At 33.8% G+C, this 18,712-nt stretch overlaps 2 protein-coding genes across 4 annotated transcripts; one reads left to right on the top strand and one right to left on the bottom strand.

Moving 5' to 3' along the window:
* The first annotated feature begins 119 nt into the window (after positions 1-119).
* LOC119603261 (splicing factor 3A subunit 2) lies at positions 120-1,248 on the top strand. The gene is made up of 2 exons (XM_037955245.1): positions 120-235; positions 296-1,248. Exon 2 carries the CDS (start codon positions 311-313, stop codon positions 1,106-1,108), a length of 798 nt encoding a protein of 265 aa, XP_037811173.1. The 5' UTR covers positions 120-235; positions 296-310; the 3' UTR covers positions 1,109-1,248.
* Positions 1,249-1,669: 421 nt separating this feature from the next.
* Positions 1,670-18,622, bottom strand: LOC119603244 (mucin-19). Of its 3 annotated transcripts, none has more exons than XM_037955221.1 (11): positions 18,421-18,622; positions 18,002-18,150; positions 15,359-16,513; positions 14,706-15,290; positions 6,256-7,985; positions 5,029-5,252; positions 4,790-4,965; positions 4,648-4,721; positions 4,411-4,581; positions 2,267-2,371; positions 1,670-2,199 (listed from the first exon to the last, which is right to left on the bottom strand). In XM_037955221.1, exons 2-11 carry the CDS (start codon positions 18,111-18,113, stop codon positions 2,050-2,052), a joined length of 4,482 nt encoding a protein of 1,493 aa, XP_037811149.1. In that variant the 5' UTR covers positions 18,114-18,150; positions 18,421-18,622; the 3' UTR covers positions 1,670-2,049. The 3 variants fall into 3 exon arrangements, with proteins under 3 accessions (XP_037811149.1, XP_037811151.1, XP_037811150.1); XM_037955223.1 differs by having other exon boundaries at positions 1,915-2,199; positions 15,359-16,258; XM_037955222.1 differs by having other exon boundaries at positions 1,915-2,199; positions 5,029-5,216.
* Between the last annotated feature and the right edge of the window lie 90 nt (positions 18,623-18,712).

Below are 18,712 nucleotides of genomic sequence, written 5' to 3' on the forward strand. Positions count from 1 at the left end.
TGTCTTTAGAAACAAAACTAATTTGCTTCAAATCACTTGTATGAGTAAGCGTTTTTTTAAACAGGACTGTTAGGTTTCAATGTCAATCATTTAAACAAAAATCCTCTGGCAACTTTATGCAACTTGACGAAAACGTTTATTTATGTGTTAACATCTACCAGTGAATTACCAAACATCAAAAAGCAGCAAACGAAGAAAATTTGAGCATTTTTAACAAATTTCCACAGATTTTTAGGTAAAAACTTGTAATAAATAATAAAATATTAACAATTAACCACAAATTTTGTATATTTAGCATAAAACCTCCACAATGGATTTTCAAAATCGTGCCGGTGGTAAAACCGGTAGCGGTGGTGTGGCCTCCTGGTCGGAAACCAATCGTGATCGTAAAGAACGTTTACGCCAGTTGGCTTTGGAAACTATAGATCTCAATAAAGATCCCTATTTCATGAAAAATCATTTGGGTTCCTACGAGTGTAAACTTTGCTTAACCCTACACAACAATGAAGGCTCCTATCTGGCCCATACACAGGGTAAAAAACATCAAGAAAATTTGGCTCGTCGTGCTGCCAAAGAAGCCAAGGAGGCACCCTCTATGATGGCTCCTGAAAAGCCTCGAGTTGAACCCAAGAAATTCGTGAAAATTGGTCGTCCTGGTTATAGGGTCACCAAACAGCGTGATCCCAACAATGGCCAACAGTCTTTGCTTTTCCAAATCGATTATCCCGAAATCACCGAGGGTGTCATACCCCGCCATCGCTTTATGTCGGCTTATGAGCAAAAAATCGAACCACCAGATCGTAAATGGCAATATTTACTCTTTGCTGCTGAGCCTTATGAAACCATAGGTTTTAAGGTACCCTCCCGTGAGGTGGAGAAAACCGAAGGCAAATTTTGGACTCATTGGAATCGTGATACCAAACAATTCTTTTTACAATTTTCCTTTAAATTGGAACCTAAAATTCTACCCCCACCACCACCCAGTCTACATCGTGCTATGGGTCCTCCTGGTGGCTTTCCTATGCCTGGTCCTCCACGTCATATGTTTAATGGTGTACCACCACCGCCACCAATGGGCGTTCTTCCCGTACCACCACCACCCATGTGAGAAGAGGCAAATTCTATTTCCCAGACGCAACAGCAGCAACAAAAACCGGGAAATGGAAATTAAATTTAATTTTTTTATTAAAATTCATAATATATTCATGATTCCGATTAAAGAAATATTTAAGAAAATTTTATGGTTTTATTATTGAGGGAGGAAAAAGAAAATTTATGGAAAAGTTGCTTGCAATTGCTACAAGTTTTCTATAGAAAATATGCTTGCAATTAGGACAACTTTTCTATAGAAAAGCTGCTTGCATTTAGAACAACTTCTCTATAGAAAAGTTACAGAAATTTTAAATTTTTTATAAGATCCACATTTACCCACTTATTTTAAATTAAAACATGAATTAAATTGCATTTAAATATTCTTTTATATTTTTCCATAATTTTATAGATTTTTTGTTTTTCTCTTAAATAGTATTTTACATTTTTATTTTTCATCTATAAATTAAAAAAATATTATATTTTTTCTTCTCTTTTTCTTAATTAAAATTAAAACTTACAATGAATTAATAATAATATTTAATTATTACATAAAAAAAGCTTAAGCTAAAGCTCTTGTTTTAAATATCAATTGTTTTAAAACGAAACTATATTCACAAGGTTTATTTGATATAATTGTTATTATTATTTGCAAAGCAATATGTAAACTTAATTAATTATTTAAACATACGTAGAGAATTAAATGTTTTCTGTTTTTTTTTAATAAAAGTCAAAGTATATTTTATTTATTAATATATAATAATAATAATAATAACAAGAAGCTTTAAAGTCTTAAAAAAGTTCAATCTATGATTGATCTCTCTCTATATATATGTATATGAATTTAGCCTTAATATAAATAAAAACAGAAAATAAAATAGAAAACTTTTTACAAGATTATTTTAAGAAAAACTTAATTTTGAGCAAGCTTTGAGAGAAAGTTTCGATTATTTAAAACGCCTAAACCTTTTCCCGTTTTTTATAATTACGTTTTGATGCACATCTATTAATAATATCCGAGACATGAGATTTATGTTCGAAAATTTTCATTATTTGATTTTGAGCATCACTAACGCCATCGACAATAATTTTGCTACGTTGCATGTTGCCCTGTATAAGAGAAAATATCAAGTTTTAGAGTAAAATTTTAATATGAAAAAGAAATATTGAGGATTACCTTTAATAAATCACTAATACGTTCGGTTTCTGTGGTTATGCCATTTGATTCCATTTGTTTTAGCATTGATGATAGTTTTTCATATCCCAAAGATTCATTTTCACACTGAAATTAAAAAAATTAATTATTGGAAATTTGTACTTTGATTAAAAGAAAATTTTATTCAAAAAAGTTGCTTGCAATTGCTACAAATTTTCTTTAGAAAAGTTGCTTGCAATTGCCACAAGTTTTCTTTAGAAAAGTTGCTGGCAATTGCCACAAGTTTTCTTTAGAAAAGTTGCTGGCAATTGCCACAAGTTTTCTTTAGAAAAGTTGCTGGCAATTGCCACAAGTTTTCTTTAGAAAAGTTGCTGGCAATTGCCACAAGTTTTCTTTAGAAAAGTTGCTGGCAATTGCCACAAGTTTTCTTTAGAAAAGTTGCTGGCAATTGCCACAAGTTTTCTTTAGATAAGTTGCTGGCAATTGCCACAAGTTTTCTTTAGAAAAGTTGCTGGCAATTGCCACAAGTTTTCTTTAGAAAAGTTGCTGGCAATTGCCACAAGTTTTCTTTAGAAAAGTTGCTGGCAATTGCCACAAGTTTTCTTTAGAAAAGTTGCTGGCAATTGCCACAAGTTTTCTTTAGAAAAGTTGCTGGCAATTGCCACAAGTTTTCTTTAGAAAAGTTCTAAAGAAAAGTTTTCTTTAGAAAAGTTGCTGGCAATTGCCACAAGTTCTCTTTAGAAAAGTTGCTGGCAATTGCCACAAGTTTTCTTTAGAAAAGTTGCTGGCAATTGCCACAAGTTTTCTTTAGAAAAGTTGCTGGCAATTGCCACAAGTTTTCTTTAGAAAAGTTGCTGGCAATTGCCACAAGTTTTCTTTAGAAAAGTTGCTGGCAATTGCCACAAGTTTTCTTTAGAAAAGTTGCTGGCAATTGCCACAAGTTTTCTTTAGAAAAGTTGCTGGCAATTGCCACAAGTTTTCTTTAGAAAAGTTGCTGGCAATTGCCACAAGTTTTCTTTAGGAAAGTTGCTGGCAATTGCCACAAGTTTTCTTTAGAAAAGTTGCTTGCAATTGCCACAAGTTTTCTTTAGAAAAGTTGCTGGCAATTGCCACAAGTTTTCTTTAGAAAAGTTGCTGGCAATTGCCACAAGTTTTCTTTAGAAAAGTTGCTGGCAATTGCCACAAGTTTTCTTTAGAAAAGTTGCTGGCAATTGCCACAAGTTTTCTTTAGAAAAGTTGCTGGCAATTGCCACAAGTTTTCTTTTGAAAAGTTGCTGGCAATTGCCACAAGTTTTCTTTAGAAAAGTTGCTGGCAATTGCCACAAGTTTTCTTTTGAAAAGTTGCTGGCAATTGCTACAAGTTTTCTTTAGAAAAGTTGCTTGCAATTGCTACAAGTTTTCTTTAGAAAAGTTGCTTGCAATTGCTACAAGTTTTCTTTAGAAAAGTTGCTTGCAATTGCTACAAGTTTTCTTTAGAAAAGTTGCTTGCAATTGCTACAAGTTTTCTTTAGAAAAGTTGCTTGCAATTGCTACAAGTTTTCTTTAGAAAAGTTGCTTGCAATTGCTACGAGGTTTCTTTAGAAAAGTTGCTGGCAATTGCTACAAGTTTTCTTTAGAAAAGTTGCTTGCAATTGCTACAAGTTTTCTTTAGAAAAGTTGCTGGCAATTGCTACAAGTTTTCTTTAGAAAAGTTGCTGGCAATTGCTACAAGTTTTCTTTAGAAAAGTTGCTGGCAATTGCCACAAGTTTTCTTTAGAAAAGTTGCTGGCAATTGCCACAAGTTTTCTTTAGAAAAGTTGCTTGCAATTGCTACAAGTTTTCTTTAGAAAAGTTGCTTGCAATTGCTACAAGTTTTCTTTACAAAAGTTTCTTGCAATTGCTACAAGTTTTCTTTACAAAAGTTGCTTGCAATTGCTACAAGTTTTCTTTAGAAAAGTTGCTTGCAATTGCTTCAAGTTTTCTTTAGAAAAGTTGCTTGCAATTGCTACAAGTTTTCTTTAGAAAAGTTGCTTGCAATTGCTACAAGTTTTCTTTAGAAAAGTTGCTTGCAATTGCTACAAGTTTTCTTTAGAAAAGTTGCTTGCAATTGCTACAAGTTTTCTTTAGAAAAGTTGCTTGCAATCGCTACAAGTTTTCTATTCCAAAAATGTCTCCATCTCTCTTACCAAATCTTCCATTTGCGATTTTAGATGATATATCTTCCAACCATTAATTTTACCCAAAACATTTGTTTGATTCGCCAAGTCCATGATGGTGGGTCGCCTTTCCTCGCGTGGCTTAATATCCGAATATCGTTGAAAATGATTATAAGCTGATTTCCAAGATTGTTTGTAGGTCTGTAAAACAATTTAAATAAAAATTAATAAAAATTACATTTAAAGCGGATAATTTTGAATACTTACATGCATCAGGGTGCAATTTTTGGGACGTTTTAGAATAAATTCAACAGGTTTAGTATTTTCCTTGCCATTAACAACTGTGGTAAACAAAAAAAAATTGCATTAGTTTTATATTTATTAAAAACAAACTATAGTTTCATCTTACCTTCATGACCCCCAGTATTAGCATTAACTGCAGCCGTACCATTTGCCATATTATTAGGTTCTTGGTTTAAGTTTGCGGGAGGAGGAGGTATAACAACATTTACGACATTATTATTAGCCTGAGGAGGTGGTAAACTTAATGACGTTTGACTTTGTGTGGACAGTTGACTATCATTTCTAAATAAGAATAAAAAAACTTTAACAAATTTGTAAAATTTGTATAGGAAAACCTAAACTTACGTTGATCTCCTCGACTTTTTACGTGGTGGACAATCTAAGGACCCACCATTTAGACGCTGTTGTATGGTTAGATTTGGTGGCTGGGTTGTTGCACTATGTTGGTGTGATGATGGCTGCTGCTGATGTAAATTATGATGTTCCAGTGTTGATAAATTACGTGAGGTAACTGGTGTGCCGGGCATAATATGCTGTTGTGGAACCACAGAATGATGATTGGAGTAAAGCTTTAATGAATAATTTTTGTTGAAGATAACAAATAAGCAAAACAAACAATTGAAGGGACACAGGAGGGAAAGGGGGATGGAACAGACAGGCAGAAAGTGCGAATGAAAAAACAATTAAGCAAATTTTATAGCAATCGCAAGCAACTTTTCTATAGAAAACTTGTAGCAATTGCAAGCAACTTGTAGCAATTGCAAGCTACTTTTCTATAGAAAACTTGTAGCAATTGCCAGCAACTTTTCTATAGAAAACTTGTAGCAATTGCCAGCAACTTTTCTATAGAAAACTTGTAGCAATTGCCAGCAACTTTTCTATAGAAAACTTGTAGCAATTGCAAGCAACTTTTCTATAGAAAACTTGTAGCAATTGCAAGCAACTTTTCTATAGAAAACTTGTAGCAATTGCAAGCAACTTTTCTATAGAAAACTTGTAGCAATTGCAAGCAACTTTTCTATAGAAAACTTGTAGCAATTGCAAGCAACTTTTCTATAGAAAACTTGTAACAATTGCAAGCAACTTTTCTATAGAAAACTTGTAGCAATTACAAACAACTTTTCTATAGAAAACTTGTAGCAATTGCAAGCAACTTTTCTATAGAAAACTTGTAGCAATTGCAAGCAACTTTTCTATAGAAAACTTGTAGCAATTGCAAGCAACTTTTCTATAGAAAACTTGTAGCAATTGCAAGCAACTTTTCTATAGAAAACTTGTAGCAATTGCAAGCAACTTTTCTATAGAAAACTTGTAGCAATTGCAAGCAACTTTTCTATAGAAAACTTGTAGCAATTGCAAGCAACTTTTCTATAGAAAACTTGTAGCAATTGCAAACAACTTTTCTATAGAAAACTTGTAGCTATTGCAAGCAACTTTTCTGTAGAAATGTTAGGTAATTGCATGCAACTTTTTTTGGAGAAATTTTAGAGAAATTATGAGTAACTTTTGTTTGGAAAAGTTTTTGGAATTTTAATGAAAATAGCAAACAGCATTTAGAAAAAGAAAACTTACCTCATTGATGGGATTAAAATGAGCATCTACATTAGCTGCCACTCCTGGTAAACGATTTATAATCATATTATTATCTTGTATTTGTTGATCCACCCCCGGTGAGGAATTAGCTGAAACGGTGGTACTGCCATCCGAAGAAGCAGGTGACTCTGCTCGGGAGTTTCTATTCGATATAAGATTAGGTGTGCCGGCATTGCTATTTAAGTTTGTGTTGGAGGAGGAAGTGTAAATGGTATTACAGCGATCCTTTTTAGCCAAAGCCTCCGCGGTCAGAGTGGGAGCAGAACTGAGAGCACTTGAGGTAACCGAAGTTAAACTATAAGAACTACCCACTGAAGAAGAGGCCGGAGACGAGGAAGAGTTTGCCGCTAACATATTTGCATTGCCCATTGATAGAAGTGTAGGTTGTAGATTTTTGGCCGCTCTAATGGGTGAACCCTCGACATCACGTTTGCGCAAAAAGTTAGAGACAACTGTCGAACCACCAGCATTAGCACCTGAGGTTACTTTTATAGAAGTCTGTAGGGGTATAACCATTTGATGGGTTTGTTGCGGATTAAGAGAATTAATTGAGGATTGATTGGATTGCTGTGCTACTGAGGCTGGTATGATAATTTGGGAGGTTTCCCCTAGTCCCGCCACTCCCAAGGAAGAGCCTGCCGCTTGCTGTATTAGTTGAGGCGTGGCCTGTGAAACAGCTATGGCATCTGCGGCAGCGGTCGATAAATTACCCGCACTAAGTTGACTAAATCTAACGGGCACTGCCTGTATTTGGGTACCAGCACTTGATACCGGAATTTGTAATTGTCCTATGGTACGACCAACCGTAGATGGCACTACTGTAAAGGTGGCAGTGGTGGATTGACCACCCGAGTGTGAAACATATGGCAACGAAGAGATCGATAGATTTGCCGCTGTGCTAGCTATTTGATTCTGCGACATAGTACTGCTGGTCACGGTGGTGGTGGTTAGCGACAAAACACCTGTGGATACCTGTACCGAACTGGCGGGTACAGATTCATAGTATATAGTACTGCCCGGCTGTAAAAATGTGCCCGTAGCCACATTGCCAGTAGAGGTTAAAACATTAGTAGCTCCAGTATTGGAAACATTTACGTTGGTTTGTGAAGTATTAATGCCACTGCTGATACTACTGGTGCTGCTATTGCTGTGCGGTCTCTGGGGTGCAGGAGCATGATGTATGAAAACATTGGTAGCTGTATTATTGCCCGCATTATTAGCTGTATTCGAATTGTTAATATTTTCCAAAGGTGAGGCTGCCGCAGAGGCCAACTGAGCCTGGGTCATTACTTTACCCACCGTTATAGTATTGGCATTTTTAATGGGGGTCATAGTGCCGGTTATAATATTACCACTAACCCCAGCTCCTCTTGTACTAATGGCCAAGGGTACTACGGTAGCTCCTCCTGCCGCTGTACCTCCAGCACTTGAGGTTACTATATTTTGTGTGGTTAAGAGTTGACCACCCTGCGAAACATTTACCAGTTGTGTGGTGGCATTTGTTGACAAATTGGTGGCCGTTATGCTGGCTGTTGATATAGAAGGTGAATTGCTGCCGGTACTGGTATTAACGCCAGCCAAATTTTGTGGTCCTAAAGATGAGGGTCCCGAACCGCCACCAGAGGATGAAGGTAATTTGCCAATGCCCAGTTGGGTGATAGTTAAAGAAGGTTGTACTTTGGCTGCCATTGTTACAGGAGGACGTATGCCTATTTAAGAAAAGTTTAAAAAAAGTATTAGAATTAAAAAAAAACAATTGAAGCAACTTTTGGCAAATGCCAGCAACTTTTCTATAGAAAACTTGTAGCAATTGCAAGCAACTTTTCTATAAAAAACTTGTAGCAATTGCAAGCAACTTTTCAATAGAAAACTTGTAGCAATTGCAAGCAACTTTTCTATAGAAAACTTGTAGCAATTGCAAGCAACTTTTCTATAGAAAACTTGTAGCAATTGCAAGCAACTTTTCTATAGAAAACTTGTAGCAATTGCAAGCAACTTTTCTATAGAAAACTTGTAGCAATTGCAAGCAACTTTTCTATAGAAAACTTGTAGCAATTGCAAGCAACTTTTCTATAGAAAACTTGTAGCAATTGCAAGCAACTTTTCTATAGAAAACTTGTAGCAATTGCAAGCAACTTTTCTATAGAAAACTTGTAGCAATTGCAAGCAACTTTTCTATAGAAAACTTGTAGCAATTGCAAGTAACTTTTCTATAGAAAACTTGTAGCAATCGCAAGCAACTTTTCTATAGAAAACTTGTAGCAATTGCAAGCAACTTTTCTATAGAAAACTTGTAGCAATTGCAAACAACTTTTCTATAGAAAACTTGTAGCAATTGCAAGCAACTTTTCTATGGAAAACTTGTAGCAATTGCAAGCAACTTTTCTATAGAAAACTTGTAGCAATTGCAAGCAACTTTTCTATAGAAAACTTGTAGCAATTGCAAGCAACTTTTCTATAGAAAACTTGTAGCAATTGCAAGCAACTTTTCTATAGAAAACTTGTAGCAATTGCAAGCAACTTTTCTATAGAAAACTTGTAGCAATTGCAAGCAACTTTTCTATAGAAAACTTGTAAATTAATTCAGATTATAGACATCTTTTCTGCTGGAAATTTATTCAGATTGTGAGCAACTTTTCTACTTTTTTTTTAATCATAACTTCCCACTTCCACCGTAAATAATATTAATATTTAATAAAACATTTTAAAAATTTCCTAAAAAATTCTTAACATTTTAATTTTTTTTTATTCTTAACTTTTTAAACTTTATTTTCTTACGCAAATTAAAAAAAATCTTATGAAATCTTTACATTTGTTTTGTTTTATGTGTATTTTTGCTGTTTAGTATCTCCAATAGTTTTTAAACGACTGAAAGCAGAGCAATTGAATTTTTTTCTTATTGTCATCGTCGTTGTTGTTTTATACGGTTTCAGTTTCTAGCATGAATCATTTATAATATTCTTGTATTTATTTCAGGCAAATTTTAAATGAATATGTTTGTTTGTCTGTAGTAAATTGTATCAGTTTTTATTTATATTTAGTTGTGTCTTTATAATATTGCAGTTTTTTTCAACAACAACAACAAATATACAACAATTGTTTTATATTTTATTTAACAGCTGATAAAGTCTAGCTTTAGTCTATTTTAGTATTAAGCGGAGGGAAAAAGGTACAAAGTTTTAATTATAAAAAAAAGAAAACGTATTCATTACAAAATTCTTAGTAGAAATACTGTAGGTGTTGTAAAATGTATGTTTTTCAAACTAGGGAAGTGAAAAATAAACGTTTTTCATATAAAAAATAAACAATGATATTTGATACGTTAAAAACAACATTATAAACTATTCACAGCTAGTCTTGTATTTTGTATAGTTTATTAAAATACAAAATTGCGATATCAGCTTGTGAACAGCGAATTGTATTTCCATGGTGTTAGTGCGGATATCTACAGGTGAGGATTGAACTAGAACTGAACTAGAACAGACCTAGAACTGAACATGAACTAGAACTGAACTTGAACAAGAACTGAACTAGAACTGAACTAGAACTGAACTAGAACTGAACTAGAACTGAACTAGAACTGAACTAGAACTGAACTAGAACTGAACAAGAACTAGAACTGAACTAGAACTGAACTAGAACAGACCTAGAACTGAACATTAACTAGAACTGAACTTGAACTAGAACTGAACTAGAACTAAACTAGAACTGAACTAGAACTGAACAAGAACTAGAACTGAACTAGAACTGAACTAGAACTGAACTAGAACAGAACTAGAACAGAACTAGAACTGAACTAGAACTGAATTAGAACTGAACTAGAACTGAACTAGAACTGAACTAGAACTGAACTAGAACTGAACTAGAACTGAACTAGAACAGAACTAGAACAGAACTAGAACTGAACTAGAACTGAACTAGAACTGAATTAGAACTGAACTAGAACTGAACTAGAACAGAACTAGAACTGAACTAGAACGGAACTAGAACTGAACTAGAACTGAACTAGAACTGAACTAGAACTGAACTTGAACTGAACTAGAACTGAACTAGAACTGAACTAGAACTGAACTAGAACTGAACTAGAACTGAACTAGAACTGAACTAGAACTGAACTAGAACTGAACTAGAACTGAACTAGAATTGAACTAGAACTGAACCAGAACTGAATTAGAACTGAACTAGAATTGAACTAGAACTGAACTAGAACTGAACTAGAACTGAACTAGAACTGAACTAGAACTGAACTAGAACTGAACTAGAACTGAACTAGAACTGAACTAGAACTGAACTAGAACTGAACTAGAACTGAACTAGAACTGAACTAGAACTGAACTAGAACTGAACTAGAACTGAACTAGAACTGAACTAGAACTGAACTAGAACTGAACTAGAACTGAACTAGAACTGAACTAGAACTGAACTAGAACTGAACTAGAACTGAACTAGAACTGAATTAGAACTGAACTAGAACTGAACTAGAACAGAACTAGAACAGAACTAGAACTGAACTAGAACTGAATTAGAACTGAACTAGAACTGAACTAGAACAGAACTAGAACAGAACTAGAACTGAACTAGAACTGAACTAGAACTGAACTAGAACTGAACTAGAACTGAACTAGAACTGAACTAGAACTGAACTAGAACTGAACTAGAACTAGAACTGAACTAGAACTGAACTAGAACTGAACTAGAACTGAACTAGAACTGAACTAGAACTGAACTAAAACTGAACTAGAACTGAACTAGAACTGAACTAGAACTGAACTAGAATTGAACTAGAACTGAACCAGAACTGAACTAGAACTGAACCAGAACTGAACTAGAATTGAACTAGAACTGAACTAGAACTGAACTAGAACTGAACTAGAACTGAGCTAGAACTGAACTAGAACTGAACTAGAACTGAACTAGAACTGAACTAGAACTGAACTAGAACTGAACTAGAACTGAACTAGAACTGAACTAGAACTGAACTAGAACTGAACTAGAACTGAACTAGAACTGAACTAGAACTGAACTAGAACTGAACTAGAACTGAACTAGAACTGAACTAGAACTGAACTAGAACTGAACTAGAACTGAACTAGAACTGAACTAGAACTGAACTAGAACTGAACTAGAACTGAACTAGAATTGAACTAGAACTGAACCAGAACTGAACTAGAACTGAACCAGAACTGAACCAGAACTGAACTAGAACTGAACTAGAACTGAACTAGAACTGAACTAGAACTGAACTAGAACTGAACTAGGACTGAACTAGGACTGAACTAGAACTGAACTAGAACTGAACTAGAACTGAACTAGAACTGAACTAGAACTGAACTAGAACTGAACTAGAACTGAACTAGAACAGACCTAGAACTGAACATGAACTAGAACTGAACTTGAACTAGAACTGAACTAGAACTGAACTAGAACTGAACTAGAACTGAACTAGAACTGAACTAGAACTGAACAAGAACTAGAACTGAACTAGAACTGAACTAGAACAGACCTAGAACTGAACATTAACTAGAACTGAACTTGAACTAGAACTGAACTAGAACTAAACTAGAACTGAACTAGAACTGAACAAGAACTAGAACTGAACTAGAACTGAACTAGAACTGAACTAGAACAGAACTAGAACAGAACTAGAACTGAACTAGAACTGAATTAGAACTGAACTAGAACTGAACTAGAACTGAACTAGAACTGAACTAGAACTGAACTAGAACTGAACTAGAACAGAACTAGAACAGAACTAGAACTGAACTAGAACTGAACTAGAACTGAATTAGAACTGAACTAGAACTGAACTAGAACAGAACTAGAACTGAACTAGAACGGAACTAGAACTGAACTAGAACTGAACTAGAACTGAACTAGAACTGAACTAGAACTTAACTTGAACTGAACTAGAACTGAACTAGAACTGAACTAGAACTGAACTAGAACTGAACTAGAACTGAACTAGAACTGAACTAGAACTGAACTAGAACTGAACTAGAACTGAACTAGAACTGAACTAGAACTGAACTAGAACTGAACTAGAATTGAACTAGAACTGAACCAGAACTGAACTAGAACTGAACCAGAACTGAACTAGAACTGAACTAGAACTGAACTAGAACTGAACTAGAACTGAACTAGAACTGAACTAGAACTGAACTAGAACTGAACTGAACTAGAACTGAACTAGAACTGAACTAGAACTGAACTAGAACTGAACTAGAACTGAACTAGAACTGAACTAGAACTGAACTAGAACTGAACTAGAACTGAACTAGAACTGAACTAGAACTAGAACTGAACTAGAACTGAACTAGAACTGAACTAGAACTGAACTAGAACTGAACTAGAACTGAACTAGAACTGAACTAGAACTGAACTAGAACTGAACTAGAACTGAACTAGAACTGAACTAGAACTGAACTAGAACTGAACTAGAACTGAACTAGAACTGAACTAGAACTGAACTAGAACTGAACTAGAACTGAACTAGAACTGAACTAGAACTGAACTAGAACTGAACTAGAACTGAACTAGAACTGAACTAGAACTGAACTAGAACTGAACTAGAACTGAACTAGAACTGAACTAGAACTGAACTAGAACTGAACTAGAACTGAACTAGAACTGAACTAGAACTGAACTAGAACTGAACTAGAACTGAACTAGAACTGAACTGAACTAGAACTGAACTAGAACTGAACTAGAACTGAACTACGAACTAGAACTGAACTAGAACTGAACTAGAACTGAACTAGAACTAGAACTGAACTAGAGCTGAACAAGAACTGAACTAGAACTGAACTAGAACTGAACTAGGACTGAACTAGGACTGAACTAGAACTGAACTAGAACTGAACTAGAACTGAACTAGAACTGAACTAGAACTGAACTAGAACTGAAGTAGAACTGAACTAGAACTGAACTAGAACTGAACTAGAACCGAACTAGAACTGAACTAGAACTGAACTAGAACTGAACTAGAACTGAACAAGAACTGAACTAGAACTGAACTAGAACTGAACTAGAACTGAACTAGAACTGAACTAGAACTGAACTAGAACTGAACTAGAACTGAACTAGAACTGAACTAGAACTGAACTAGAACTGAACTAGAACTGAACTAGAACTGAACTAGAACTGAACTAGAACTGAACTAGAACTGAACTAGAACTGAACTAGAACTGAACTGGAACTATATTTTGTATTCTGTTTACTTTGCCATTAATTCTTACTCAATTTTTTGAAAAAAATCTAATTAGATTTTATTTAAATCTAATTAGTTTATTAATTAAGGACTAATATTCCTTGTCTATTTTGTAGACGGTAAAACAAAAGATTCGCAACCGTCTAATAGGTACTTGGCGCCGTTGCATTTTATTAGCCAGCGCCGCCGAAAAATAACTGTTTTGATTGGTTTGAAAATAATTGTAAAAATTTAAATTTTTTAAAGTTTTAAATTTATATTTTTGTTTATCTTATTTTGAGGTTATGTTATAACCGGAAACTTAATTAATGCCACTGTCAAAATTTAAAACCTCAGCCAACGCTGTCAACTTTTAATGACGGATAAAAGTTACTGACAACGACATTTTAAAAAGTTTTCTATAGAAAATTTGTCTTACACAAATATTTCAGTTAGAAACTATATTTTCCATAGAAAAGTATCCCAAACACATATTTTTTGTTGTGCTAAAGAAAAAATTTATTTACATAGATTTTACCCAAAATTTTTATAAACAAATTTGTCCCAAAGCTAATTTCCTGGAAAAAACGTTGTCCTAAACTAAATTTTCTATAGAAAAAATTGTCCCAAAACAAATTTTTTATTGAAAAGTGTCCCAAACTAAACTGTTTAAAGAAAAAAGTCTCAAACTCAATTTTGTATAGAAAACTTTGTCCCAAATAGAAATTCTTTAGAAGAATTTGTCACAAACCAAATTATCTATTAAAAAAATTGTCCCTGAGTCAATTTTCTTTAGAAAAATTTGTCTTAAACTAAATTTTTTAAAGAAAAAAATTTCCAAAACATAATTTTCTATAAAAAAAATTTGTCCCAAACTAAATTTTTTATGGAAAAAGTTGTCCAAAATTATTTTTTTTAAGAAAAATTTATGCCAAACCTAGTTTTCTATAAAAATATTTGTCCCAAACGAAATTTTCTATCAAAAAGTTGTCTCAAAATAGATTTTCTATTGAAAATTTAAAAAAAAATTTCCCAAACTAAATTTTCTATAGAAAAACTTGACTCGAACTTAATATTCCATAAAAATATTTGTCCCAAATATAATTTTCTATAGAAAAATTTGTATTAAGTTTAACAAAAAGTGTTCCAAGTAAAGTTTTCTTTAGAAAAATTAACATTTCGTTTGAATAATTGTCCTAAATGACGTTTTTTTCCATATTGAAGGTTTTTCTTGCCAACTTACCAATTTTATTAGTTCCCGAAGTATTAACAATTATCGGCTGCAACATAACATTTGCCGCCAAACGTCCCGTTGTTCCTATAATCTGCTGAGCCGTACCACCAGGTTGTTGTTGCAATTGTATAATACGTGCCGCCGATAAATTAGTGGAGGGTAAAACATTTGCTGTAGATGTTACCCCTGTAACGGTAGTACTGCGTGGTGAATTAGAGGCATTATTACCGCCAACATTAGCATTTGAAACACCCGTAGCTATGGTGGGTGTTAAATTAGGAGCCCTTATACTTATACTGGTCGTATTAAGTTTGGCTGCCGAAAATGATTTAGCAAATGGTATTGGTCGTATTTGACGAGGAGCACCCGTAGAGCCAACAGTTCCTGCTGTTAAGGGAGTGGCAACAGCAAAACGTGGACCGGTATTGGCCACAGAGGTTTGATTGAACTGTTGCTGCTGCTGTTGGTTTAAGGGTTGAGATGTGGCCACATTGGAGGAATAGACTAGTTGATGACGGGGTGGTAAAACAGTAGCAACATAGGTTTGTTGTTGCTGTTGTGGAGGAGCAGCAGAGGAAACGGCTTGTATGGTGGCTGTAAATAAAAGAAAGGAAAATTATTATTAATAGAAATGAATTTTGAAGGAAAAAAAACAAACTTACATTGTTGTTGATTTTGTTGTGCATTATTTGTTTGTTGAGGATTACCTAGACCTGCCGTCTGTAGAGCAGAGGCTGTGCTAGTAACCACGGTGCCACTAACAGAAGCTACGGTCGAAACAGGAGAACCGCTAATACCTTGTGTGGTAATGATGCGTTGTCTGGATTGATGTGGTATGGCACGTATTAATTGCACTTGTCCTGTATTGGCCGCCATCCAAGTAGTGCTAGTGGCGGGCGATATGACAGTAGTGGCCGGTGAAGAAGTATTGCGACTTACAGCTGTTCCTCTTACAAAATTACCGGCTGCCGTTATACCCGTAACCGTGGCACCTGCTCCTGTGGCAGTTACAGATGCGGGTGTCGTGCGTATGGGTGTTACTAGTCTTTGTCCTGCTGGTACTCCTAAACCTACACCGGTCATTTGTGTAGCTGTTACACTGGCTCTTGGTAAATATGTAGCTTGTGTTGCTGTCCGGGTAACCGTTATGGAAGTATTTGATACGGATCTAGCAGGAGCCGTGGGAAAAGCAGTAATTTGTGTACGTCCAGGACCAGCATTTTCCAATTGCTTTATCATCGAGGGAGTCATTATATTACCCATAACAACTCTCACCTGGGTCGATTGTCCCCCCGCACCTATGGCCCTTATAGAAGTGGCACCCGAAGTATTTGTTTGTGATGTATTCAAGGCAATGGGTGTGCCACTTAACGAAGTAGCCACTGCACCACTATTACCCACCTTAATGGCACCCACTGTCGATAGACCACCACTTGTTACGATTGTTCCTGTAGCACCGGCGCCACCACCACCAGGCGCTTGCCCCAAACCACTTAAGGTGAGGCCACCATTATTAGCAGCATCTAGTGTTGTTGTCTTAACATGCGTTATTTTGGCTGCAACTGGATTTAAAGAAAATAAATTTGTTACATTTGTGGGATTTTTCAATTGTATGGGAGCATGGACATGTGCTATTTGTGGATTGTTAAGATTGGGTGTTGTGGCACAACTAGTAGAAGTGGTAGAAGAAGAAGGTGTCGTTGTTGGAGTTGATGTAGGTGTTGGTGAAGGCAATGGTGAATGGTGTGATTGTTGGTGTTGTAAAGATGCTGGATGTGGATGGGGTATTAATTGGGTTTTTATAATTTTTAAGGGTTCTGTGTAAAAAAAAAAAATAATAATAAAATAAGGGAAATAAATAATAAAAATAAAAACAACAAAAAATATAAATAAGAAAAAGACTTTGAGTGAAATAGTTTTCTATTGTAGAAATATATTTTTTGAAACAAAACATTGTCCCAAACTAAATTTTTTATAGAAAAATCTGTCCCAAACTAAATTTTCTATAGAAAAACTTGTCCCAAACTAAATTTTTTATAGAAAAATCTGTCCCAAACTAAATTTTCTATAGAAAAACTTGTCCCAAACTAAATTTTCTATAGAAAAACTTGTCCCAAACTAAATTTTTTATAGAAAAATCTGTCCCAAACTAATTTTTTACTGAAAAAATTGCCACAAACTAAACTTTTTATTGTACAATTTGTCCCAAATAAAATTTTCTGTATAAAAATTCGTTCGAAGCAAAATTTTCTATACAAAAATTTGTCCCAAACTAAATTTTTTATAAAAAAAATAGTTCCATACTAAATTTTCTATAGTAAAAATTTTTTTTAAACTAAATTATCTATAGAAAAATGTATCCCAATCTAAGTTTTCTATAGAAAAATTTGTCCCAAACAATGTTTTCCATAGAAAAATTTGCTCCAAACTTGATTTTCTATAGAAAAAATAGTTTATAACTAGATTTTCTATAAAATTTAGCTCCAAACAAAATTTTCTATAGAAAAATGTGTTCCAAATGAAATTTTCTCTTGAAAAATTTGTCCCCAAAATATGTTTTCTATAGAAACAAACAATGTTTTCTCTAGAAATATTAGTTATAAACTAAATTTTCTATAGAAAAAAATTCAAAAACTAAATTTTATATAGAAAAATGTTGCCCAAATTTGATCCACACTATGTTCCCTATAGAAAAATTTGTCCCAAACTAAATTTTCTATAAATTTTTTCTTGCACATTTTTCTATATGCCGTTCAAAAACATACCCAACCTAACAGACCCTCTTTTTGAAATAAATAATCGATATGTAAACTAGTAATACATATTGTATACACTAGGTTTAACTACTCTATGAAAAACGTATTACAAATTTAAAATTTTAAAAAAAAATTCAAATTTTCAATTTGCAAAATTTTTAACAAAATTAAATGTTATTTTATATGAAAAAATCCTAAAAAATCTTTCTATATCATTTATAATTTAACCCTTTTAAATTCACATTTAATTTTGCATAATCTCTTTATTTACACATTTCTACAAAACCCCGTCTACTAATAAGATTTCCGAAAACAGGTAACACTGCCACGAATGCAATAACAATAGCAACACGAAATAAAAATATGATAGATACAGAAAATAATGATCAAAGAAAAATCAACGTACAAAACGAAAGAAAAAAAAAATTAAAAGAACAAACACACATAAAAAATCTTGATAAATTTGTAGAGAAAATGCAAAATAATGCAATAATTTAAATATTTAACTTATATTATACATGTAGATATTTACAAATAACTGAAACCTACCTCCTGTTGGTGTTGTTGCTGTTGAACCTCCTCCTGGACCAGCACCTGTACCACCTCCTGGTCCTGGGGCACCCCCACCCCCTGTACCGTTGCTGCCATCCGTTGTACTCATTTTATTAAGAAACGCAGTATATTTATTGATAAAAATTCTAGTTTAAAATAAATTAAAATTTTATTTAAGCTTTAGTATAAAAAGTCTTTTTTTTGTTTTATGTTAAGGAAAAGTACAGCTTGGCGGCTTTCAGTTTAACAAATACGTTTTTATTTCATTTTTTTTCTCCCCACAATCATACATACACACACACTTATGCAGAGATTGTCAGGCACACATACACATTCGCACTTTTTCTTTTTTTTCTTCAGATTGACACATTTTTTATATGAAATTTTTCATTTATATTTTTTTCTTAAACACTCACCTTACTTTTGTTTAAAACGTTATTTTGAAATAATTTATTAAGTTTTCTTTAATATAAAATTGTTTGGTTAATTATTTTTTTACACTTCCCTTGAATATTCCAATTTTAATTAGTATATGCTAGTTTTTTTTTTACTTTTTGAGAAGCGTGAACTGCGAAAATACGTCCACACAGCATGAAGATTTTTAAAGAAATAAAAGAATAAAAGGCACAAAGCAAAATTCAGAAAAATTTGCGTAATTTATTTTAACAGAGTTGTATTTTTAAATGTTGTCAAGCAGGAGGTTGCCAC

This window comes from Lucilia sericata, unplaced genomic scaffold (genome assembly GCF_015586225.1).
Source record: "Lucilia sericata isolate MDLA Ls3-8-SP2 unplaced genomic scaffold, ASM1558622v1 Contig000285F_arrow, whole genome shotgun sequence".
NCBI lineage: Eukaryota > Metazoa > Arthropoda > Insecta > Diptera > Calliphoridae > Lucilia > Lucilia sericata.

Excerpts from the sequence above, each read along its gene's own strand:
- LOC119603244 (XM_037955221.1), bottom strand. The coding sequence starts at position 18,113 with ATGAGTACAACGGATGGCAGCAACGGTACAGGGGGTGGGGGTGCCCCA. Across the intron at positions 15,291-15,358 it reads ACAACAAAATCAACAACAAT|CCACCATACAAGCCGTTTCC; the intron begins GTAAGTTTGTTT and ends TTTTATTTACAG. Across the intron at positions 4,966-5,028 it reads AAAAAGTCGAGGAGATCAAC|AAATGATAGTCAACTGTCCA; the intron begins GTAAGTTTAGGT and ends ATTCTTATTTAG.
- LOC119603261 (XM_037955245.1), top strand. The coding sequence starts at position 311 with ATGGATTTTCAAAATCGTGCCGGTGGTAAAACCGGTAGCGGTGGTGTG.